Genomic DNA, 25,677 nt, shown 5'->3' on the forward strand with positions numbered 1-25,677 from the left:
AACAACACATTAGGGCCGCTCTGTACATTTTGGAGAAAATGTAAGACTTTCACCTTATGGTTGTGAAAGTACTGAATATAGAAAATATGATAAAAGGCAGAGAGCGACATGCAGCTCAAGAGCCGCCTGTTACCCCCCCCCCCCTGCACTGAAAAATGGCAGTCCCGCCCCTCTGCCTCGCCGATAAGCCATGCAAATTTCAGCCAATCAGATAAACCAGAAAGGTTCCTGCCCCAAAACTGACAAAAACGCCCCCTTAACACTGAGCGTAAATCCACATGAGCGGGCAAAAAGGAATTGACCGCGCAAGATCACTGTTCAGTTAGAATTGCGCCTGCGCGGTTTTAAGGTTCACTCACTCAGTTCCTGAATACGCCCGCTTAGTTGTCTTTACGCCCTTTCAGTTTATGGCAGATATGTAATTCCATAAATATTTCTGTGTTTCTGAAGTGATCTTTGAGCACTTCCTGTTTTGAGGACAACAATCAGACGGATCTCATCCTGGAACCAAGACCAGGCAAGTGCAGGCAGATTCTCACAAAGACCCGGTTCTGGGAAGCAATCAGAGTAACATTACAAAGAACACACACACGTGCACACATACAAAGGGAGCCAGTACAAATGAATGAGCTCAGTGCAGTCAGGTGATGTGTCGCCCTCTGCTGGCCATGTCCCAGATTAAACATGAAGGAGACATTTCTTTTTCCTGAAGTTTCAAGAAAAAGAAATGACAGAAAAAGGAGGAAAATTAGTCCTGGTTTCTCCAGAGAGACTCATCTGTTTTCTGAGTGAATCTTAAGATCTGGAAACGTCTTTCAAAAAGTTCTGGAAAAGATCATTTTGAGTGACAGGCAGAAGGCTTCAGCACAGAGGGAGCGACCAAAACAAGAAATGAGACTGAAATAAACATGAAAATAAAGTTGATTTAGATTTTGTTTCTTTGCATTCTATGTTACTTAAAGATTTGCAGATTTTTTTCCAACATCAGATGAGTGTCATGGTCTAACATAGAAGTTTGAAATCCCAGTTTTCCTCAGTTCTTCTGGGAATGAGAGCTAAGTTGTGGGTTTGTGTTTGGAGCAGTTCTGAGCATTTGTCCCGCTCTCTTTCAGCTCTGATGAGGAATGTGTTAGTTCCTCATCTGGATGACCTCTCACCACCTCTGTGACCTTTGACCTGAAGCAGCTGCTGCAGTCAGCTCCACTTCTGGGCTCAAAGCGAGGAAGTCGACTCTCAATCTATCTGCAATCAGAACAACTTAAGCTCACACATATTAAACAAACCACAAACATGAACACACAAGGTCTTGGACTCACTGTGAGTCCATGCTGTAGGGTTGGAGCCGCCCTGGTGGCTTCCAGCTGAACCAGGATGGCCTTGAACGTTGGGTTTTCCTCCTCTTCCTCCCTGTGAAATGAGCCTGTCCTTCCTCTCAGCGTGTCCAAACCATCTCAATCTGTTTCCCTGCATTTAACATCCAACATGATCTGTTCCTCTGATGTATTCTTTCCTGAGTCTATCCATCCTCGTCACTATAGAAACTCAACATCTTCCTCTCTGCCTCTTGTCTCTTTCTCAGTCTCTAAACCAACAACATGGCTGCTCTCACCACAGTCTTCTTCACCTTTCCTTTCACTCTGCTTAAACTCTTTAGTCACACATCACACCTGAAGTCTTCCTCCACCTGTTCTAACCTGCTTCTTGCACAAACCTCTTCCTCTCCTTCCTCCACTCTCTGTTGCTCTGACCTGTTAACCCTAGCAACTACTTAGTGTATATTTAGACTGGAATTATTTGGTTTGTTAAAATGAACCAGAGTGTGTTTCCCCTGATAATCTGGAACAAACTTTCAGTCTGAATACACCCAAGCAGACTCTGGTCTGGGACCAGGAACTGCTCTCTGACCCGTCTTTCGTGTTGGTCTCAGTGTTTCCAGTTGAACTGAGCTTCTGTTCTCTCTCAGATTTCTCTCAGTCTGAAAACACTAAGTGCTCAGACCACGTGGATCAAAATGGCCACCGTAGCCGGTCATCATGTGATGTAAACAAAGAAGGAAAGAAGCAAAGGATGAGTCTTAGAGAATTATAAAGCAACCATTGTCGTGTTATCAACCAGAAAAGAGTCCAGCTGTTTATTTGAGAATGTTTATTTCAACACAGCTGAAAACACTTCTGACGTGTTTTTCTGTGTCTTGATACGCGGCACACGGCTGTGACGTCATCCTAAAAGCTACTTTGTAGTTTGTTACGAATTTTCTTAAAACAATGCAGTAACACCACAACAATGAGACACAGCAACTCATTAAAATCTGCAGAATCATTCATACAACTTTGCTTCTCACAGTTGTCTTGGCAATCTATGAACACCTTCCAGCGTACCTTCTTAGCTGTCTTCTTGCCAGTAACCGCCCTGCAGCACGCCTCCACCAGACCAAAATTACAATTAAAAAGTGTATCAAACATTGATGGACATTCAAAATGAGAAATTATCCATGTAAAGGAAAAGTTCTGTTGATAAAACATCTGAGGTTGATTCATTCTGTTGTTCTGTGTCTCTGTTCATCAAGAATGAACATGTCATGCAGTTCAGGAAATGATGCAGCTTGTTGATGTTTTATTCTTCAAGGATCTCTCATCAGCTCACAGTGAAAACTTAATTAAAATCCCCAAATGAAGAGAACAGAAATGATGAACACCATGAAAAACTCAAGTGTAACAAAAGTTTTTATTGATATAAAAATGTCCAAAGAAGACTCCGTTAAGGTATATGTATATATATTTATACGTTTTTCATCACACATTTATACATGAAAAGAATATATATTTTGACTTTAAATGTAATAAAAAACATTAAAAACTTAAAAAAAAACACATCATCTCCCTAAAGTCCAAAAACTAGGATTTTCTTGATGTTATTAATGTTCCTTTTTTATCATCTGCATTTTAAAGACCCACTCTAATGAAAACGTTTATTTAACAGGTTCTTACAGTAATTTTCTAACAATGGAGGATATTTATAAAGAAAAATACGTTTGAAATTACAATTTTCTGCCTCAAATCTTTGTGAATGAGGAGCAGATGACAAAATGCCTCTAGAAGAACCTTGTAGGTGTGATGTAGGTGCTACAATCTGTGGGCCACTAGCTCCCTGCTCTGCTCCATTCTGATGCATCACTTGTAGACGACTAGATCCATGAACGTCTTTGTTTTCCTCGTCTGAGCTGGAATCTGGATCAAAACTGTACAACTGGATAGTTCCAGTATTGCTCGCCATTGTTGTGGCAGCACTAAAGTTAGTTTGAGGGGCTGTAAGCTAGCTGGAGAGAGTGTAAGCAGAGAATGATGGGAAATGGGGGCAGGCTTAGTCCATGGCAACTGTCCTACCAACATCTCAGAGGTGAATTTCTACTGAACTCCTGCTGATCTGCACAAACTATGTTCTAGAAAACCACATAAGTTTATTGATTTTGGCTAAAAATGACGTAATCATAATTCAAAGACCACTGGGAACGTTTTTAGAATAGATCAAAAGATGAACAGAGTGGGACTTTAAGTTGAATCTGTTTGGTTAGTAAAGTTAAAAACATTTTACATTATAAGAACTTGAAAAAAGTTTAAAAAGTAAATCAGAAGTTTAAAAAAAGTAATTAATTATGGAGAAGAATAGTCTCAAAGTCTGACCATATAAGGACTCAGACTCCTTCTGCAGCGTTCAGTTCAACAACAGAACAAGTCCAGTTGTTTCCTGATGGTTCTGGTGGAAGTAAGACTCTGTCTGAAAGTCCAGACTGACCTGGATCTGGACGTCCAGGATCTTAAAGGACAGAAAAGTCTGAAGCTCCACGTTGTTCATGATCAGCCTTGATAGAGCAGACTGTGTGAACCAGAGACATCAGCTGATCCTGGACTGCAGCTGCAGATTGGTTGATGTTGGAAAAACTAACAATCCAGAGAAAATCTCAGCAAATTCAATTCATCCCTGAGTTCCTTTAGGATTATATGTTAGGAAGCTGCAGGAAAGTTGTTAAGATCACATATGAAATAAAAAAACTGAACAAAAATACTAAAATGAGACCAAAAGAGAGGCAAACATTTGGAGCCCAGCAAAGGTGCAGCTGTCCTAGCAGCGCCACCTACAGGTGAGACGTTTGTTCATCACATTGATGGATGCTGCTGGCTCTGTGGATCTACAAGAAAAGCCAAAATGCAGAGTTACTCAGCAGCTGAGGGTGGAGCATGGTCTTGATGCAGAACCTACATCAACAAATTCAAGTTTTTATCATTTCTATCAGATCTGATCTCTAGAGAATCAGATGGAAACTTACCAAGTGTTTGTCCTCATTGAACTTCAGAGTAAAGCATCTCATCAGCTGAATGAGACCATTTTCCTGTCAGAAAATCAAATCAAATATTAAGTAGAAACAGGAAAACAACAAAGACAGTTGTGTTCATTTCACATTGTGACAAGTGAATGACTTGAAAACATTGACTTGAATGAATCCTGCAGTTTCCTTTCCAGCAGTTTTCAGTCAGTGAAGTTACAAAGATGAAGATTTGACTTACCTTTGTTTTTCTTCATGATCTGTGCATACAGCTGACTGCCATCTAAAAGCAAACAACATCCAAAATGACAGAAGCTGACAGCCTGACAGTCATTTGGAAAGGCAGCTGCATGGATGGAGAAGATGTTTCCATGTAGTGGCAGATCTTACCTGCAGACGCTCCTGTCTTCACATCAGAGTAAACTGTCTCCTCTGCTGCTTTCTGTCTCTTTTCTGTCAGAAAACATTGGATTTGACTCAACTGGTTCATAAATCTATCTTGAAGCTTTTTTGGGGATAAATGTTGAATAAATGTTTTGATTTTCTCACTTTTCTTAGTGACGGATTTAAGCTTGATTGAAGAATATGTAACCTTCCTGGATTCACCTGAAACATCAATTATTCATATTTTTATATTTGGATCATTTCTGCTTTTATCTAAAAGTGTACAATAAAAAGATGTTTTCTTTTCTTTGTTTTTTATATGTCTGATAGAGAAAATCTGTCATTTTTGTTCCACAGAATAATAATTTAGATGTAAATGAACAGATAAATGTTCTTAATCTTGACTGATTCTTTCATTTTACCTTTGTTTTCATCTTCTGGATCCGTTTGAATCTCCTCAGGACCTTTGTGTGATTCAAACAGAGAAGAACCAACTTAAAAAGGAATTTCACAAAGACAGAATCAACCTCTTCTAAACCAACAGGAACAAAATGTTTCCATCAGTTTCCAGATCAGACATCAAGAGATGAAACTGTTCTGTTCAGTTCATTTGTTCTAAAGTCAAACTTCTAGAATAAATCCAGATCAGTCAAAGTTTAGACTAACCATGGAGGAGCATGGAGTCATTTCTGTGCTGAGCTTCTCTGTGGTCTGCAGCAGAGCTCTGGTTGTTGTCCTGAGAGCTGCTGGAAGAAAGAAATAGAAAGATTAGAATGATTGAAAACATCATCTCCAAGAAAATCATCTGTCACACTTTAAACATAAAAACACAGAGCTGCACAAACCTGATGATGTCTGAATCTGGAAAAGAGAAAAAAATCTGTTATTGATTAACATGAGATTATTATGAATATTATCTAATAATAATAATATTTCTCACCTCTTGATCTTTTGTAGAGAAACCACATCATGAATAGAAAAATGACCAAAACTACAGAAGTTAGAGCAACAACCAACACAGGAAATGAGGAGCTGTCAGGTCTGGATGTAGCTGTAAAAAACATGTTTGATTCAAATATATGTAAATATTATCACCTAAAGGATTTCCAATGAATCAATAGAGATTTGCTGACATGTTACTGCCAACCAGCTCTGTGGTGATTCTTTTCCTGAGGATTGACACTTGTAGAAGCCTTCATGAGACTTTGACACTGCAGGGATGATCATCTCCACTCTGCTCTCACTTTGGATGATTGTGTCATTTTGATAGAAAAACACTTTAGAAAGAAGATTTTCTGTCCTCAACTTGCAGCCAAGAGTAACAGAATGTCCCTCAGTCACAGGATGGACAGGACTCAGCAGGAGAAGCTCATCATCATCTGGAAACATCAACATTCATCTTCATCACATATGATCCCAACATGTTTGACGTCTGCTTCATTCTGCTTTGACATCCAGTTGATCATCTAAATCCATCTTCAACTTCTGCATGTGTTTCAAATCAATCCAATGATGAAAGTCAAGCAAAAAATAGGAATCCAAACATGTTTCCACTCACAGTGTCCAGTGATGTTGACTGCGTTGCTGAATGCTGATCCAGACTCACACCAGTACACTGCATTACTGGACTGGATCTTCTGAACATGACATGTTGATCCATTCATTGTTCCCCAGTCAGAACAGAATGACAGGAAGTCAGGAAGCAGAAACCTGCTGACTCTCCACTCAGCAGAGTTTCCCTCACAGCTCAGTGAGACAGAGTCAGAGGTGAAGTGTTGGACTCTGTCAGGACTCACTGAGAGAGACGCTGATGGATGAAGATCTGAAAACAAACAGGATGAAGATCAGCACACTTTAGCTTCATTTGGAGAGCAAAGAGACACAAAAACAAATGTGTTTCAATGGATTTTCATTCAATGGCTTGGAGTTAGAATGGCTCTATGCAAATGAAAAAGAAACATTTGTTTCCAACATTTTGAATGACATTTAACTGTTAGCAATAAGTGGAAACAAGCAAACTAAAGAGCAGAATCTGACAGCATTAGAAATGTGAAGAGAAATCATTCAGTGTTGACAGAAATGAATCAACAATCAGAAGTCTGACCTCCAGACCAGACAAAGTGAGGCTGACTGTAAAGAGTGTAGAAGTGTGGCTCTCCTCTTCCAGCTCTGCACACATATCCTGCTGTGTGTGTCTGTCCATGAATGATGTAGGAGTTGTCTGCAGTCCCATTGGAGCTAGCAGGCAGCAGCTCATAGCTGTAAGAGCCAGACTTGTGTGATAGATCAGGAACAGCTTTATACCAGTAGAAGCTCCATCCTGCAGACACATGTTCAACTTCACAGCTCAGAGTCACTGAGGCTCCAGGACTCAACCACCATGGAGACACTCTCAGGACAGGTTCTGGTGGAGAAATAGTGTTGTTTTTGGTGACTTTGTTGTGTTTCTGACCAAACTCTTTCATGTGACACCTTTGGTTCTGATAGAAGAAGCTCCACAGGTTGACAGAACTCTGATAACTCTGCTGTCAGACAGAAATGAAGCAGGAGATTTTTCACTTTCTTCATGATTGTTTTGACCTCTCTGCTGCTCTGCTGTGACTTCTGCTGCTCTATGACAGAGCCTCTATGACAAACTACACTATTAGAAGAAATGATCAGCAGCTTCTCTTCAACAGAGATCATTTATTGTCAATGTTTCACTTTTACAGATGATGGACCAACTCTGTCAGCGTGCAACACTTTGATTTTTGCAGGAACTGCAACAGAAACACAGCAATGCTCTTTAGCTGAAATGGACTCAGTATTATTCAATTCTGTCTATTCCACAGTTATGTTGGTTTTTCATCACAAATTGATCCTGTCACTAAGTTGCTATGGTTACCAGTACCCCTCCCTGCTGTGTATTTTAAAATATGTCAATCAAAACCATAAAACAGGAAACAGTAGGTTAATAGTTAAAGATTAACAATTTTTTAAAAACATTTTACAGCTGTCTTCAAATCAAGCACACAGTGTCACACCAACATCCTTTTGTTAGTTTTATGTGTTTACATTTACAGCTGGGCTCATTTTGGCCTTTTTAGAAGACAAATTTTTTTCAGTGACTTTTGTAGTTAAAAGTAAAGAAAATGTTGTGCTTAAGAAATAAGAGTGAAGAGCTTTAGAACCAAAACTTAACAGTTATATAGATATTGTTCAACATATCAATCTTTAAAGAGTTTATTTTTTCATATTTTGTGCTCCAGTAAAACCTTTTTAAACTCACCATTGGTGGTGACTGGATCACTGAACTCTGTGTGATAAACTGGTTCTCCTCTTCCTCCTCTGCATCTGTAGACTCCTCCCTGTGAGACTCTGATTTGTCCATTTGAGAGGAAATCAGCGTCTTGTGTTCTCAGCAGTTTGGAGGGTTTCTCTCCTCTGAACCAGAAGAAACTCCAACCAGATGATGAAGGCTTCACTGAACAGCTCAGGGTCACTCTGCCCCCTACTGGAGACTTTGTGATCTTCAGTTCAGCCTTTGGTTTGTGTGCTGTGGAGTTAAAAAATAGATGTATTTATCTGTATAAACAGAAGCCAACATCTAACACAGTTGTTGTTGCTGCTGTCAGTGTGGCTCTGGGTCTGTCTGCAATGTCTGACAAACACATTTACACTTAATAATTATGAGAATAATGTTGCATCAGTAACTTCTATAAGTAGAGTTTATACATTTAGGAATGATAACGTAAAAACTTAAATCCTAAATAAATGCTTTAGTTTCTTCAACATGAATAAATTCCTAAATCTAAATTCTCTCATAAAATGAGTCATGTCAAAAACACACTAAGAAATTACCTGATACACGTATAGAGACTCTGTTGCTGCACTTTTTATAATCTGAACCCTTCCTGAGACCACAGCACTGATAATCACCACCGTCCCTTTCAAACATAAAATCTATTTTGAAATCTTGTTGTGTGACGTCAGAATAAAGTGTCCTATCACTTTTCTTTAATGTGTATTTCCAGTCATCTGTTCTTCCTTCCTTCATGTCACATTTGAAGGTTAAAGATTCTCCAATAAAAAAAGTTGACCAGGGTTCAAAGGTCAACACAGCGTCTAGAACAAACACAAATACACTATTTAATTTAAAAATAACGTGATGTAAAACAAACACTAACAAAAAATAACATATTTCATTAGTAAAATTTACAATCCGATTGTTTTGTCCACAAATGATGCATTAAACTGACATTAATGCAAAAACTATGAAAATAAACAACATCATAGTGAAATGGTGAGAGTGCAATGGTACAAAGTACTATGTCACACACATGCAGAATCAGCTCTACAGAGATTTTTATATTATTTTCAGCCATATGTGACAAACATGCACCAATAAGGAAAGTAACTGTGAGATCTAGTCAAGTTCCTTGGTTGGATGTTGATCTACAGCAACTTATGAAGGAGAGAGATCAAAGATTTTGGTCATGTGTCACTCAGATTACTGCTCTGCTATTTGGTCAAATGCAAACAAAGATGACCTTGAAAGACTTTAGAAAGTGCAGAACAGGGCTGCAAGATTAGCTCTGGGTTGTCCTTTTAGGACTAATACAGACTGGATGCATCCGTGTCTTTCATGCATGAAGGTTCAGGAGAGGTTTGCATGTAGTCTAATTTTGTTTCTGCATAAAATCTGAACCCTGCACAAACCCTTTAGCTTATTTCAGTCAGATAACGCATGCAGTAATAATAGTATTTATTTTCACATCTTTTGTTTTGCATTTCACATTCCTTTAACTTTGCATTTTCACATACTTTCAGTTTTTTGCATAAGACTCCGTACAATTCCTTGAAAAAATTTCCATAAACTTTTGGGTAATAACTACCCCTAACGGAGTTCACAGTTGGAAGCCGTGGAGGAGGGTGGGGCAAAAAAATTCAGCGCTGAAGTAAAGAAGGACGTACAGCTTACATACCTTGACTTAAATAGGACGCTGAACAGGGGGGTATTCCAGAAAGCAGGTTATGCTAGCTCTCACGGTAAGTTTGAGGCTAAGGAAGTTGATAACCTCAGCTTTCTGTTCCAGAAATGGAGGTATGTTTCAGGGTAGGTCAAGTTGCCATGGCAACTCATGCTCTGAACATAACCTGGTCCGGAGCAGGTTTAGTTGAAGCTAAGTTTGTTTACAGAGAGGTGAAGCAGCATGGCGTGTCCATTTGAAGATGATTTAGTGGATGAAGAAGCTCAGATAATACTTTTTCTACCGTGAGAAGGTGATAAGACCACATATGGATGTTGGAAAAATAAACCTTTTTACTTTGATCTAACTTAATTATTTGTTTCAGTTAAAATTAATCATTTTTTTAGTGAGTCGGTTTTAAACTTTCACGTAGTTTTCAGACAGTTATTTTACTTTCATTCAAATTAATTCAATTAAGTAGGTGTAACTTTGGTGCTGCTGTTAGATCGGCACTGCAAAGGATTCTGGGATACCATTTCCTTTGCCTGTCTGGATGGATTTGGGTTTAAGTGTGGCTTTTTGACCAAATGTGTTTAGTTGTTTAGCTGTTTTACTGTGTTTTGCCGAGTTATTTTTCCCTACTGTGCTTATGTCTCTGCACCATGTGCAAAAGTGAAGTAGAGGATCATAAGTTTATATAGCACCCTACCAGCCAAACTTCTAATGATAATGATGGAAAATTCATTAATGAATTTGTGTATAAGGCGCATTTTTTCCCCGTCCTTTTTATTGTTATAAAAATCAGCATATCTGCCGGCTCATACTTAGACATATGAAAGTTCAAGAAATATAATTAATTGAGAAGGAAAAAATATTAATTGAATTGGAGTAATATGACATTTAGTTAGATAAATACATACATTTTAGTTGTATAAACAATAATTGAGTTTTATAGATGTAAGAAATTAGTTTGATTAAATTTAACTCAATTATTTGTTACCAATAGAAGTAATTCATTTAAACTTCTAAATGTTTAGAAATTATTTTTAAAAATTCTTTGTAATAATTTTTTTATTTGTAAGAAGTCCTGCAACAATGCATTTTCATGAAAGTTTGAGCTTTTAAGGCTGACTGTTTCTCTTCTTTAACAACAACAAATGATGTATCTATATATATATTATATATATAAATATAATATATTTACATATATGTATAAATATATATTAATATAAAATATATATATAGTATATAAAAGCTACTTAGACACCACTAAAAGCAATAGAAATCATTGTCATGTGGGCGTCGTCGACCTCACCAAGATGGCGTCGCGCTCTGCCACCGTCGGCCAGGCTCCTAAAGCGGGCGTGTCTCCTCTAGTGATAGAACTCATTGGTAATTATGCCAACTCATATCTCATAGACCGGATATGAGTTAGCGTAATAACGCTCGACTTGGTAACCCTGGGTTAATACAAAAAGACATTCTCAATCTATCTGCGATTTACGGAGTCACCATGGAAACGCGTGGAGAAAAAAAGAGAGCGCAACACTTCAGTGAGGCGGAGTCTGAGCTTTTAATGACGGAGTATAAAGATTATACGTCCATCAAAAAGTAATACGGCTGCATCAGCAAAAGAAAGTTTCTGCTTGTAGTAAAAGAACAGACAAAGTAAACGCACGAGTTTCTGATCTTATTTCCATTTTCCTTGTGACGCATATATATAACGTATCCAATTTTGCCAACTTAAAGGAATTACTTCTATTGGTAACAAGTAATTGAGTTAAATTTATTCAACCTCATTTCACATCTATAAAATTCAGTAATTGTTTATACAACTCAAATGTATGTATTTATTTAACTAAATGACATATTACTACAATTCAATTAATCTTTTTTCCATCTTAATTACTTATATTTCTTGAACTCTCAAATGTCTAAGTTTATAACATTAAAAAAGACGGGGTAAAAATGCACGGAGTGCAAAAATTCAATAAAGAATTTACCATCATTACCATTATGTGTAAAGGCTGTAGGGGTGCTATATAAACTAATCATCCTCTGCTTCACTCTCAGGTATGGTGCTGAGACGTAAGCTCAGAAGGGCAAAATAACTCAGCGAAACATGGCAAAACAAAGTAAAACAGCTAAACAACTAAACACATTTGGTCAAAAACCCACACTTCCAAAATCCATCCAGACAGGCAAAGGGAATGATATCCCACAGTCCTTTGCAGTGTTGATGTAACAGCAGCACCAAAGTCACACCTACTTAATTGAATTAATTTGAATGAAAGTAAAATAACTGTCTGAAAACTACGTGTAATTTTTAAACTGACTTACAAAAAAAAATGATTTATCTTAACTGAAACAAATTATTAAGTTAGATCAAAATAAAAAAAATATTTTTCCAACATCCATACGTGGTCTTATCACCCTATCACTGTGAAAAAAGTGTTATCTGAGCTTCTTCATCCACTAAATCATCATCAAACGGACACGCCATGCTGCTTCACCTCTCTGAAAACAAACTAACCTTCAACTAAACCTGCTCCAGACCAGGTTATGTTCAGAGCATGAGTTGCTATGGCAACTTGACCTACCCTGAAACATACCTCCATTTCTGGAACAGAAAGCTGAGGTTATCAACTTACTTAGCCTCAAACTTACCGTGAGAGCTAGCATAACCTGCTTCCTGGAATACCCCCCGGAACAGTAGTCTTACCTTTGGTTAAGACTAATAGGGATCCTTAAGTAAATAAATAAAAATCTATGTCCACATGGATAAACATGGGGGGGGGTGACCCACTTTCTGTCCTCTGTCATCTTTCACATCTTTTCTCAGGAATCTGGGCTCCCATTCACAACTGACACAATAACAGAGCAGTAACCAGACTCATCAGCACTAAACCACATGAAGACTCTCTTTGAATAATGAGACATTAGTCCACCATCCTGATCCAAACTGGATCTTTGAACTTTGCATCTGATCACATGACGTCTAGTTATTTAACGTTTGTGTCAAAGCTTGGAGATGGTCAGAACAGAAAGAAAGAGAACTTCCTCACCAGCAGTCAGAAGTGAAGAAGCTCCTCAGATGAACAGTGAGTGACTTCAATGACTAATAAATGTGAATGTCTGAACTTCTTAAAGGTCTGGAAGTTTTCATGCTGATTATTTCAATAATGAAGAAAGAAAACACAAAGAAACTCACCAACAATGGTGACTGGATCACTGAACTCTGTGTGATAAACTGGTTCTCCTCTTCCTCCTCTGCATCTGTAGACTCCTCCCTGTGAAACTCTGATTTCTCTATTAGAATGGAAATCAGTATTTTGCAATGTCAGCACTTCCTGGTTTTTCTCTCCTCTGTAAAAATAATAACTCCAACCAGATGATGATGGATTCACAGAACAGGTCAGAGTTCCTCCACTTCTACTTATCTGAGCCTTTGGAGGATCTGGAATAGATTTCAAAACAAAATAAACAGATTTTATTCATATTAAAACACATTTACAATTAAAATCATAATAAATTTAAATTGATAATTTCATGTTAAAATATGATAAATAAAATATGTGACCATCATCTTTAAAATAACCATGTTTGTTAACTGTAATTGTCTAAAATAATTCCTGTCATTTATTTCGATGCCTTTAACAACAATATAGAGAAAAACTCATAACATGTTTCCATCTCAAAGAGGTTGATAGAATAAATTCAGAGTTTCTTGTTTCTTGTATATTAATAACTGTGAGTGTCCTTATTGACCAGCCATCACTGCCAGAAGAGCTTCAGAATGTGACAGCTGGGTCTCAGTTTTCGATTTTTGAACACAATGTTTTGTTTGTGTTCTTGAACTTCCTGTTTTACATCAAACTATTGAAGTCTTCAGGTGTTTTTCTGTAAAAAGTCCTTTTTAGTCTCAATGACAAAAGCTGTTGATCAACCAGCAGTTTAGATTGAGTTCAGATAAAACCTTTGTGGAGATAATTGACCATAAAAACATTTTCTTGTGTCTAACCTGACTTCTTTTTTTTTAAAAGGACTGAAGGAATGAACAGCTGATGGAGGTGCGTTTTGTTGTTTACAGGTGTGAGTTTCTTGTTTTTCTGACTTTGTGTGGTTTAAGCCATAACCCAGTAAACTTATTCTCCTTGGTTGTAAAATCAACCATTTATCAGAAGTCTGAGTTCTATCTCCTCTTCTGCTCACCGGCGGGGACTGTCCAGAGTTCCCATGAGTTCTCTGCAGCTCCCAGCATCCCCAGTGCTCACTTCCTAGATGCTGCACGCCTGACTCTGATTCATTCAATCAACCACAGCATACTTAATCCAGTGTTTTTCAACCTTTTTTGAGCCACGGCACACTTTAACCTTGACAAAAATCCCGCGGCACACCAGCATCCCCAAAAAAAAAAAAAAAAAGCAGAAACTCATAGTCTGTTTTGATCTACAGCCCCCCCTCCCGGCAATCTGACGTGCATTTTTGTGATAATTGTGGCAGAAAAAGTAGGAAGTTGCAGATGTTTTTCTAAAAGATGTAATAAAAGTTAAGTTACATACAAACTGTATGTTCGTTGTGTTTTCAAGACGTGTAAGAAGGACGACTCATTGTACGCTGTCCCTTTAAGCCAATGCATCATGGGAGATGTAGTGTGAAAACTGCGAGAAAACGGCAGAAAGACTCTCGTCTCTGAGCTTCATGGTTTTGTTCACTTGTTCCACGGTCTGATACCGGATTCTGTGGAAAGCTACACCGCTAAAGACGAGCTTTAGCTGGTGTTTTTGTTGGAACTGAGTGAGTTATGAGCTAAATTGGAACAAGGAAGTGGAGACTTTAACCACTTCTGATTGGTCAGACTGATGACATGTGATTAAGCCTTCAAGAATGATTGGTGGAGTCGTGCAGACAGTAAAAGCTGCGGGACTTTTCTTTACACAGTAATAGCTGCAGCTAAATCGCGGTGCCGTCATTCTTATCAAAATGTCTTTAATAGAATCAAATAAACACAAAGAAAAAAGTATTTTATGATCGTTTATATTCCTAACTACTCAGTGTTTTATCAGGACCTGTTTGGATGAACAAATAGCTGATTTCCTGGAGATGGGAAATGTTTTTAGATCAGTTAATGAGGGCAATTTCCCACGGCACACTTGACCATCTCCCACGGCACACTAGTGTGCCGCGGCACACTGGTTGAAAAACACTGACTTAATCACTGCACTGCACTGAGCTGAGTGCAAAGTATTGTTTGTGCCACTCTGCCTTCCTTACTAAGCGTTATATTTGGACCTGATCTTCTGTCCCCTGACCCTGACTCTATTTACGTGCTGCCTTGCCCCGACCCTGGCCTGGATCCTGACTACTACACCCCCCCCCCCCCCCCCCCTCTGATGATCTTATGGCTGTTATGGACCCCTCTCTAACTGATCCTGATTAAACCTTGTGGACTTTTAACTGCGCTAAGAAACCTTCTGCATTTGGATCCAGCCGTCTGTCTGTTCTTGTGACACCATTTTTGTGCATAAATTATTTTGTAATAATTATCCCGGCAAAAATCTTGTTTTTGTCATGACTGGGATGTCGCCTCGCCCTCGCAGTGGCTGCTGGTCAGGTCTGATTCTCTCCACCTGCTGTGCGCCTCAGTATTTATGACTGCAGCTTCAGTCAACGTCGGAACGTCTAGCCATTCTGTCTGACTACCAGCCACGTTAATGATCTCTGTTCACGAGTTCAAGCTATTGATAGCCTATCCGTGTTGATGTGTTTTTACATTTTATGTTTTGTTTGTAGAAAAGGTTAGTAATATTTAGATAAATATGAGCCTTTGGGCCTCAAGTTCTAATTGTTGTTAAAGGTAGCATTTGATCGATTTCTATTCCATTTTATCCCTTTCATGCTCACAAGGCTGCTGGAGCCTATCCCGGCCACTTGCGGGCTAAGGCAGAGGAAACCCTGGACAGGTCATCAGTCTGTCACAGTTAAAGGTAGCAGAGAATTAAAATAATATTTACATTCTGCTAAATAATAAAACTCTTACCTAAAAAAGACAACCTTAAAGCTTTACTCCAGTTTGTAGCAGAATATGAATCCTCTGTGGGTCTGCTCTTACAGCTGTAGTCTCCACTGATGGAAGCTGTGATAGTCCAGTCTTTCTGCTTTGTCCTGAATGTCTGTGACTGAGGTCTTCTCCATTCATACTCCCACTGAACTCCTTCACCTCCCTGAACCTCACATGTCAGAGTGATCCTCTCTCCTCTGAAGATCTGAGACCAGCTGGGTTTTTGGGTTACACTGACTTTGTTGGAAACTGTTTCCATCAGATTTAAAAACAATAAAACACATTTTTTTATGTTAAAATCAATGATTGTGAAAAGCTTTCAATAAAGTGAAATCCCTCACAGGTTATTTGAATGGTGACTTCATCACTTGGATCAGAGTAGACGGCTGGTTCTCCTCTAAATCCTCTGCATCTGTAGATTCCTCCTTGTGAGACTCTGATGTTTCCATTTAGTCCATCATTGATTGTGTCTTCAGAGGTGTGTGAGGTTCTTCTGAACCACTCATATTTCCAACCAGCAGATTTCTCCACAGAGCAGATCAGTGTCACTCTGTCTCCTACTGACACAGTTGTTGTTGCTGCTGTCAGTGTGGCTCTGGCTCTGTCTGCAATGTTTGACAAACACATTTACACTTAATAATTATGACAATAATGTTGCATCAGTAATATCGATAAGTAGAGTTTATACATATAGGAATGATAATGTAAAAACATACATTTTAAATTGATGGTTTAGTTTCTTCAACATGAACAAATTCTTAAATATAAATTCTCACATAAAATGATTCATGTCAAAAACACACTAAGAAATTACCTGATACACGTATAGAGACTCTGTTGCTGCACTTTGTATAATCTGAACCCTTCCTGAGACCACAGCACTGATAATCACCACTGTGATTTTCAATCAGGGAAGTTATTTTGAATTCTTGTTGTGTGACGTCATGATCAAATGCCCAATCACTTCTATTAAATGTGTATTTCCAGTCATCTGTTCTTCCTTCCTTCATGTCACATTTGAAGGTTAAAGATTCTCCAACAAAAAAAGTTGACTTTTGGGGTTCAAAGGTCAACACAGCATCTAGAACTAACACAAACATACAATTTACAAAAAAAACTTTTGAAAATAAACAAACTAGCACATTTTAAAATCAATCAGGGGTTTTGTCTAAAAATGTTACTTAAACTGACATTAATGTCAAAACTATGAAAAGAAACAACAAAAAGTCCAAAAGTGTCACCTTCAGTGTGTCCACTGTGGAGGAGTGAATACAGCACTACTGTACATGAAAGATGGAAACATCAGAGATTCAGAAACTGATACAATATTTCAACAATAGAAAGAAATGAAACTAAAACTGTCAATGAATGTGACATTAAGTCAATGGTTTCTCTAACAATAATGTCAAAGTTTTACTAAATAAACAAAGAAAATGATTTCTTTCTAAAGAAAACTGTTCATCATGATCCCTGATAGAGTTCAGCTGAATCCTGTGGAGAAAACAGCTGCAGTTGAAACATGAAATTCTAACAATTTAGTTCAAAAATAGTTTTTCTTTGGTTTGACATTTTTCCTGATGAATGTGATGAAAACAGCAAAAGTTCTTGTGAAAAACTCACAGATGAACTCCAGTTTACAGAGCAGAGTGTGTCCCATCCTCACAATCAAATCACACTGATGAGAAAATCCTGATGGAAAAGAGAAAAATGATATTTAATGATTTTATCTATGATTGAAAGACATTAAAACATCATCAGCCACAAAAATGCAATTTTAGACAAAGCAAAGTAAAGATTTGCTTCTAAAACAATCAAAGTAGTTTTCTGAAACCAAAGCTGAATCCTTTGCAGACACTTGTCATGAACTGGGATTGATTATTGGAACAGGAACACAAGCCTGAACAATCAAACCTCTGCAGATGATCTCAAATGCAGCTGCACCTATCAGACAATTTCATGTCTTTTTCAAATGTGCTGCAGAGAAATCTTCAAGTCCAGATTGTCCACAAAGCAGTGAACTTCTTTCAGTCACCAAGAAATGAAAATGTTCTGATTCTGGTAAGTCTAGAATACTCACAGTGTGGACTAACTGATAGTAGTTCTGCTCTTTGTTCATCCGTGTCCTCTCTTCTAACAGCAAATGTCTTCTTTCTTCTAAACCACTAAGATCAGCTTCTGGGATGTGAAGAGTCACATGGTCTCAGTGCAGAAACATTTTCTATTTCTGCATTTTATGGTCACTTCCTGGTTGAAGTGTTAACATCACATCATTCACACCAGATGAAGAAGAAAATATAAAAACTGCTGCAGCATGAAGTCATGAGAAGATGAACTTTGTCCATTTTCATCCTTTCAGTCGCTCATGTTCTAAAGAATTTTCTCCCTGAAATGATTTAGTCATTTGTTGCAGTTTCTTTGTGTTTCAGAAACACTTTGAAGCTGCTCTGAAAGTCACTTTTTGTGTGAATAAAGCCTGAACTTCTCCCAACAAAGAACACTGCCCCCTTTTTCATCACTTCAACCTTTGATTTACAGACTGATTGATTTCACTGCTGTTTCCATCTGAATGAACAACAATGTGTCAACAATTGGTGTTGAAGCAGTGAAGGTGACCTGCTTGATGGTGACATGAGTTGTGAGTCAAATGTTTGGAACCAGGAGGAAGATCAGCTCCTCTCACAGCAACAACAGAGAGAAGCAGGAAAACACCAGCAGACCACAACCATTTGACTCCTTCATGCTCAGCTGAGAGATTCTTGACTTTGTTACTGTCAGATCACAAAACAGCAGTTAAACATAAAAATATGATGCTATATCATAAAAATAACTAATAAAATGAAGTTTTGTTCTAAGTTTTGCTCTAGTTTTGTCCATCCCTTTATGACCACAGTGGACCAACGTCTGATGGCTACTTCCAGCAGGACCATGTCATAAAGCTGGAATCATTTCAGTCTGGACTCAAAAGGCCTCCACAGTCTAGAGTGCATTCATCAACCTGGCACTGAACATCACCTAAACTTAAGAACTCATCCTGGACTTCTGGCAGAACAGAGCATCCTAAGCTTCATTGTTCATCAACAGCAAACAGGTGGAGCGAGTAGATCCTTCAAATTCCTTTAGGTCCACATCTCTGCAGACCTCTCCTGAATGGCCAACACCTCTGCCCTGGTTAAAAAAGCTCAGCAGCAGCTACACTTCCTCAGGAAGAAGAAACTCCAGCCCACAAACTGCATTGAGCAGAAAAAATCACAGTAAAAAAAGAAACGCTGCGGTCAGAGCTGCTGCAGTTTTTCTCAGATAAGTGTGAGACAGAGGAAGCAGACAAACCACATTCACAGTTAGAGAGAGCTCAAATGATTTTCTGAAATAGATTCTCATATCAAACAATAATTTAAATAATTCTGAAAGATTAAGATTTTTTGATTAGAACAAAACTTCATTTTAGTAGTTATTTTTACGAAATAACATCATGTGTTTATGTTTATCTGCTATTTTGTGATCTGACAGTAACAAAGTCAAGAATCTCTCAGCTGAGCATGAAGGAGTCAAATGGTTGTGGTCTGCTGGTGTTTTCCTGCTTCTCTCTGTTGTTGCTGTGAGAGGAGCTGATCTTCCTCCTGGTTCCAAACATTTGACTCACAACTCATGTCAGCATCAAGCAGGTCACCTTCACTGCTTCAACACCAATTGTTGACACATTGTTGTTCATTCAGATGGAAACAACAGTGAAATCAATCAGTCTGTAAATCAAAGGTTGAAGTGATGAAAAAGGGGGCAGTGTTCTTTGTTGGGAGAAGTTCAGGCTTTATTCACACAAAAAGTGACTTTCAGAGCAGCTTCAAAGTGTTTCTGAAACACAAAGAAACTGCAACAAATGACTAAATCATTTCAGGGAGAAAATTCTTTAGAACATGAGCGACTGAAAGGATGAAAATGGACAAAGTTCATCTTCTCATGACTTCATGCTGCAGCAGTTTTTATATTTTCTTCTTCATCTGGTGTGAATGATGTGAGGTTAACACTTCAACCAGGAAGTGACCATAAAATGCAGAAATAGAAAATGTTTCTGCACTGAGACCATGTGACTCTTCACATCCCAGAAGCTGATCTTAGTGGTTTAGAAGAATGAAGACATTTGCTGTTAGAAGAGAGGACACGGATGAACAAAGAGCAGAACTACTATCAGTCAGTCCACACTGTGAGTATTCTAGACTTACCAGAATGAAATAACTTTTTTCTTGTCATCAGTCTTTATTAAATCAGTTTAGCTTTTTTTATTCCTGCTCAGTCGAGGACGTTGTGACAGTTGTGTTATTGTTATCTAAAAGAAGGAAACTAGAAGTTAGTGAGTCTTTTCCATTCAATATTTACAGAAAACATCATGTTTTTTTAGTTTCTCACAGTTCTTTGCTTTTCCTGAAACACACTTTCATTTTTCTCTTTTCCATCAGGATTTTCTCATCAGTGTGATTTGATTGTGAGGATGGGACACACTCTGCTCTGTAAACTGGAGTTCATCTGTGAGTTTTTCACAAGAACTTTTGCTGTTTTCATCACATTCATCAGGAAAAATGTCAAACCAAAGAAAAACTATTTTTGAACTAAATTGTTAGAATTTCATGTTTCAACTGCAGCTGTTTTCTCCACAGGATTCAGCTGAACTCTATCAGGGATCATGATGAACAGTTTTCTTTAGAAAGAAATCATTTTCTTTGTTTATTTAGTAAAACTTTGACATTATTGTTAGAGAAACCATTGACTTAATGTCACATTCATTGACAGTTTTAGTTTAATTTCTTTCTATTGTTGAAATATTGTATCAGTTTCTGAATCTCTGATGTTTCCATCTTTCATGTACAGTAGTGCTGTATTCACTCCTCCACAGTGGACACACTGAAGGTGACACTTTTGGACTTTTTGATGTTTCTTTTCATAGTTTTGACATTCATGTCAGTTTGATGCATCATTTTTAGACTAATGATTTTATTAAAAACAGTGTTCCTTTTTGCTAGTGTTTGTTTACGTTGTAAAATCAAGTTGTTGTTTTTTTTTGTAAATTGTGTGTTTGTGCTTGTTCTAGATGCTGTGTTGACCTTTGAACCCCAAAAGTCATCTTTTTTTGTTGGAGAATCTTTAACCTTCAAATGTGACATGAAGGAAGGAAGAAAATACGACTGGAAATACACATTTAATACAAGTGATTGGACATTTTATTGTGATGTCACACAACAAGATTTCAAAATAAATCTGCTGTATAAAAGTCACAGTGGTGATTATCAGTGCTGTGGTCTCAGGAAGGGTTCAGATTATACAAAGTGCAGCAACAGAGTCTCTATACATGTATCAGGTAATTTCTTAGTGTGTTTTTGACATGAATCATTTTATGTGAGAATTTATATTTAAGAATTTGTTCATGTTGAAGAAACTAAAGCATCAATTTAAAATGTATGTTTATCAACTACCATTCCTATATGTATAAACTCTACTTATAGATATTACTGATGCAGCATGATTCTCATAATTGTTATATTGAAATGTCAAACATTGCAGACAGAGCCAGAGCCACACTGACAGCAGCAACAACAACTGTGTCAGTAGGAGACAGAGTGACACTGATCTGCTCTGTGGAGAAATCTGCTGGTTGGAAATATGAGTGGTTCAGAAGAACCTCACACACCTCTGAAGACACAATCAATGATGGACTAAATGGAAACATCAGAGTCTCACAAGGAGGAATCTACAGATGCAGAGGATTTAGAGGAGAACCAGCCGTCTACTCTGATCCAAGTGATGAAGTCACCATTCAAATAACCTGTGAGGGATTTCACTTTATTGAAAGCTTTTCACAATCATTGATTTAAGCATTAAAAATGTGTTTTATTGTTTTTAAATCTGATGGAAACAGTTTCCAACAAAGTCAGTGTAACCCAAAAACCCAGCTGGTCTCAGATCTTCAGAGGAGAGAGGATCACTCTGACATGTGAGGTTCAGGGAGGTGAAGGAGTTCAGTGGGAGTATGAATGGAGAAGACCTCAGTCACAGACATTCAGGACAAAGCAGAAAGACTGGACTATCACTGCTTCCATCAGTGGAGACTACAGCTGTAAGAGCAGACCCACAGAGGATTCATATTCTGCAACAAAGTGGAGTGAAGCTTTAAGGTTGTCTGTTTTAGGTAAATTAGTCTTGTTTGTATTTTTTACGTTTGTTCAAACAAAGGATAAGACATAAAATATCAGATAAATACATCTATTTTTTGAACTCCACAGCACACAAACCAAAGGCTGAACTGAAGATCACAAAGTCTCCAGTAGGGGGCAGAGTGACCCTGAGCTGTTCAGTGAAGCCTTCATCATCTGGTTGGAGTTTCCTCTGGTTCAGAGGAGAGAAACCCTCCAAACTGCTGAGAACACAAGATGTTGATTTCCTCTCAAATGGACAAATCAGAGTCTCACAGGGAGGAGTCTACAGATGCAGAGGAGGAAGAGGAGAACCAGTTTATCACACAGAGTCCAGTGATCCAGTCACCACCGATGGTGAGTTTAAACAGGTTTTACTGGAGCACAAAATATGAAAATATTTATGTGTAAAGTTTATTATTTGGATCAACATCTATAAAACTATTAAGTTTTGGTTCTAAAGCTCTTCACTCTTATTTTTTAAGCACAACATTTTCTTTACTTTTAACTACAAAAGTCACTGAAAAAAATTTGTCTTCTAAAAAGGCCAAAATGAGCCCTGCTGTAAATGTAAACACATAAAACTAACAAAAGGATGTTGGTGTGACACTGTGTGCTTTATTTGAAAACAGCTGTAAAATTATTTAAAAATCAACAACAATTGTTCTCATCTTTAATGATTAAACTATTGTTTCCTTTTTTGTGGTTTTGATCGGCATATTTGAAAATACACAGCAGGGAGGGGTACTGGTAATTATAGCAACTTAGTGACAGGATCAATTTGTGATGAAAAACCAACATAACTGTGGAATAGACAGAATTGAATAATACTGAGTCCATTTCAGCTAAAGAGCATTGCTGTGTTTCTGTTGCAGTTCCTGCAAAAATCAAAGTGTTGCACGCTGACAGAGTTGGTCCATCATCTGTAAAAGTGAAACATTGACAATAAATGATCTCTGTTGAAGAAAAGCTGCTGATCATTTCTTCCAATAGTGTAGTTTGTCATAGAGGCTCTGTCATAGAGCAGCAGAAGTCACAGCAGAGCAGCAGAAAGGTCAAAACAATCATGAAGAAAGTGAAAAATCTCCTGCTTCATTTCTGTCTGACAGCAGAGTTATCAGAGTTCTGTCAACCTGTGGAGCTTCTTCTATCAGAACCAAAGGTGTCACATGAAAGAGTTTGGTCAGAAACACAACAAAGTCACTAAAAACAACACTATTTCTCCACCAGAACCTGTCCTGAGAGTGTCTCCATGGTGGTTGAGTCCTGGAGCCTCAGTGACTCTGAGCTGTGAGGTTGAACATGTGTCTGCAGGATGGAGCTTCTACTGGTATAAAGCTGTTCCTGATCTATCACACAAGTCTGGCTCTTACAGCTATGAGCTGCTGCCTGCTAGCTCCAATGGGACTGCAGACAACTCCTACATCATTCATGGACAGACACACACAGCAGGATATGTGTGCAGAGCTGGAAGAGGAGAGCCACACTTCTACACTCTTTACAGTCAACCTCACTTTGTCTGGTCTGGAGGTCAGACTTCTGATTGTTGATTCATTTCTGTCAACACTGAATGATTTCTCTTCACATTTCTAATGCTGTCAGATTCTGCTCTTTAGTTTGGTTGTTTCCACTTATTGCTAACAGTCAACTGTCATTCAAAATGCTGTAAACAAATGTTTCTTTTTCATTTGCATAGAGCCATTCTAACTCCAAGCCATTGAATGAAAATCCATTGAAACACATTTGTTTTTGTGTCTCTTTGCTCTCCAAATGAAGCTAAAGTGTGCTGATCTTCATCCTGTTTGTTTTCAGATCTTCATCCATCAGCGTCTCTCTCAGTGAGTCCTGACAGAGTCCAACACTTCACCTCTGACTCTGTCTCACTGAGCTGTGAGGGAAACTCTGCTGAGTGGAGAGTCAGCAGGTTTCTGCTTCCTGACTTCCTGTCATTCTGTTCTGACTGGGGAACAATGAATGGATCAACATGTCATGTTCAGAAGATCCAGTCCAGTAATGCAGTGTACTGGTGTGAGTCTGGATCAGCATTCAGCAACGCAGTCAACATCACTGGACACTGTGAGTGGAAACATGTTTGGATTCCTATTTTTAGCTTGACTTTCATCATTGGATTGATTTGAAACACATGCAGAAGTTAAAGATGGATTTAGATGATCAACTGGATGTCAAAGCAGAATGAAGCAGACGTCAAACATGTTGGGATCATATGTGATGAAGATGAATGTTGATGTTTCCAGATGATGATGAGCTTCTCCTGCTGAGTCCTGTCCATCCTGTGACTGAGGGACATTCTGTTACTCTTGGCTGCAAGTTGAGGACAGAAAATCTTCTTTCTAAAGTGTTTTTCTATCAAAATGACACAATCATCCAAAGTGAGAGCAGAGTGGAGATGATCATCCCTGCAGTGTCAAAGTCTCATGAAGGCTTCTACAAGTGTCAATCCTCAGGAAAAGAATCACCACAGAGCTGGTTGGCAGTAACATGTCAGCAAATCTCTATTGATTCATTGGAAATCCTTTAGGTGATAATATTTACATATATTTGAATAAAACATGTTTTTTTACAGCTACATCCAGACCTGACAGCTCCTCATTTCCTGTCTTGGTTGTTAGACCAGTTTGTGTCTTTTTACTGATGATTTTCCCACTGATGTTTTATTTCTGCAAAAAGTCAAAAGGTGAGAAATGTTCTTTTAAAATCCCATTGATGACAATATGATTGATACTGTTTTGCAATGATGCTGTTGACTTTACAAACATGTGATGTTGTCATTTACAGATTCAAGCTCCATCAGGTTGGTACTTTTCAGCTTTTATTGATTGATGTCTGTGTTTATTTAGTTATTGATTTCTTTCATCTCAGCAGGTCTGATGAACAAAATCAGAATTGTGTTCCAGATGAGATTGATGCTCAACACAACACATATGCCTCTCTGCTCCATGGTCAGCTTGAATTCTTACTTCTTATTTTTCATGAAGAAATCATTGAATGAACATGTTTGAAAAGTTTGTATGAAATTTCTAATTTCATTTTCTTCTGGTTTTGTATTTGAAGGTGATGTTCCTCTTTATGAGTCACTCAGACGCCTTGAAGACCCAGAAAATAATCCAGATTATGCCAACATAGGTAATCTGAGGGGATTTTTTGGTTGATTTAATGGATTATTTCTATTATAACAGTTCAGTTTGTTTGAACTCAGAAAGTGTCACTGAGTCACTGAGACAGAATCAGTAAAAGGTTGATCCACAAATTTATGCTTCCTGCTGACATGAACTGCAAGTTTGGCTTCTCCAACAATGAAATGAAGCAGTTGTCTTTTCTCTTTGTCCACCTTCTTGAACCCTGACCCATAAATAAATAAAAATCAAAAATCTCGAGTAAACAGAGCCGTTTAAAGAGTGAAATCATGAGAAAGTGTCTCCCTTAGGTCACAAAAAGGGCAGCAGTCAGAAACAGTAAGGTTGAGAACAAAGATAAAGCAGTTCCAAAGAACAGCCCCATGTCAGATCCTCCATTGGAGGTCACCAGTTCTCATCAGTTTAGGAGCAAATTTCCATCTGTGCCCCAAAGATCAAAGGCCGTGGAAGCCTTTGCGTCAGACGGTTGCTTCCGCGTAGTGTGTTAAAAAGTGATAATGCAAACTTCTAAGGCCATTATCCTGCTTGTACCATGGTCTCTTGCAAAAAAAGAAAAAAAATCAATCAGTTTTAGTACTTAATTCTTGTTTTTTGTTCAGTTCAGATCACTTTTTCACAACAAGCGGAC

At 38.1% G+C, this 25,677-nt stretch overlaps 2 protein-coding genes and 1 long non-coding RNA gene across 4 annotated transcripts; 1 reads left to right on the forward strand and 2 right to left on the reverse strand.

The window, feature by feature from the left end:
- Positions 1 to 2,706: 2,706 nt before the first annotated feature.
- On the reverse strand, positions 2,707 to 4,929 carry LOC144987287 (uncharacterized). The gene is made up of 5 exons (XR_013651164.1): positions 4,871 to 4,929; positions 4,712 to 4,774; positions 4,563 to 4,604; positions 4,325 to 4,387; positions 2,707 to 4,186 (listed from the first exon to the last, which is right to left on the reverse strand). It is a non-coding gene; the product is annotated as an uncharacterized LOC144987287 (long non-coding RNA).
- Positions 4,930 to 5,051: 122 nt separating this feature from the next.
- LOC144987140 (uncharacterized) lies at positions 5,052 to 8,267 on the reverse strand. 2 transcript variants are annotated; one of them, XM_078936199.1, is made up of 8 exons: positions 7,974 to 8,267; positions 6,810 to 7,109; positions 6,264 to 6,527; positions 5,839 to 6,084; positions 5,646 to 5,756; positions 5,551 to 5,566; positions 5,372 to 5,451; positions 5,052 to 5,169 (listed from the first exon to the last, which is right to left on the reverse strand). In XM_078936199.1, exons 3-8 carry the CDS (start codon positions 6,367 to 6,369, stop codon positions 5,072 to 5,074), a joined length of 657 nt encoding a protein of 218 aa, XP_078792325.1. In that variant the 5' UTR covers positions 6,370 to 6,527; positions 6,810 to 7,109; positions 7,974 to 8,267; the 3' UTR covers positions 5,052 to 5,071. The 2 variants fall into 2 exon arrangements, with proteins under 2 accessions (XP_078792325.1, XP_078792326.1); XM_078936200.1 differs by lacking the exons at positions 6,810 to 7,109; positions 7,974 to 8,267 and having other exon boundaries at positions 6,264 to 6,787.
- A 14,691-nt stretch (positions 8,268 to 22,958) lies between these two features.
- LOC144987320 (low affinity immunoglobulin gamma Fc region receptor III-like) lies at positions 22,959 to 25,371 on the forward strand. Its single transcript, XM_078936663.1, has 5 exons — positions 22,959 to 23,424; positions 23,707 to 23,970; positions 24,150 to 24,395; positions 24,479 to 24,589; positions 25,340 to 25,371. Exons 1-5 carry the CDS (start codon positions 23,064 to 23,066, stop codon positions 25,369 to 25,371), a joined length of 1,014 nt encoding a protein of 337 aa, XP_078792789.1. The 5' UTR covers positions 22,959 to 23,063.
- The last annotated feature ends 306 nt before the right edge of the window (positions 25,372 to 25,677 follow it).

Source organism: Oryzias latipes, chromosome 18 (genome assembly GCF_053564925.1).
Source record: "Oryzias latipes strain Hd-rR chromosome 18, Olatipes_Hd-rR_3.1".
In the NCBI taxonomy this organism is placed as follows: Eukaryota; Metazoa; Chordata; class Actinopteri; order Beloniformes; family Adrianichthyidae; genus Oryzias; species Oryzias latipes.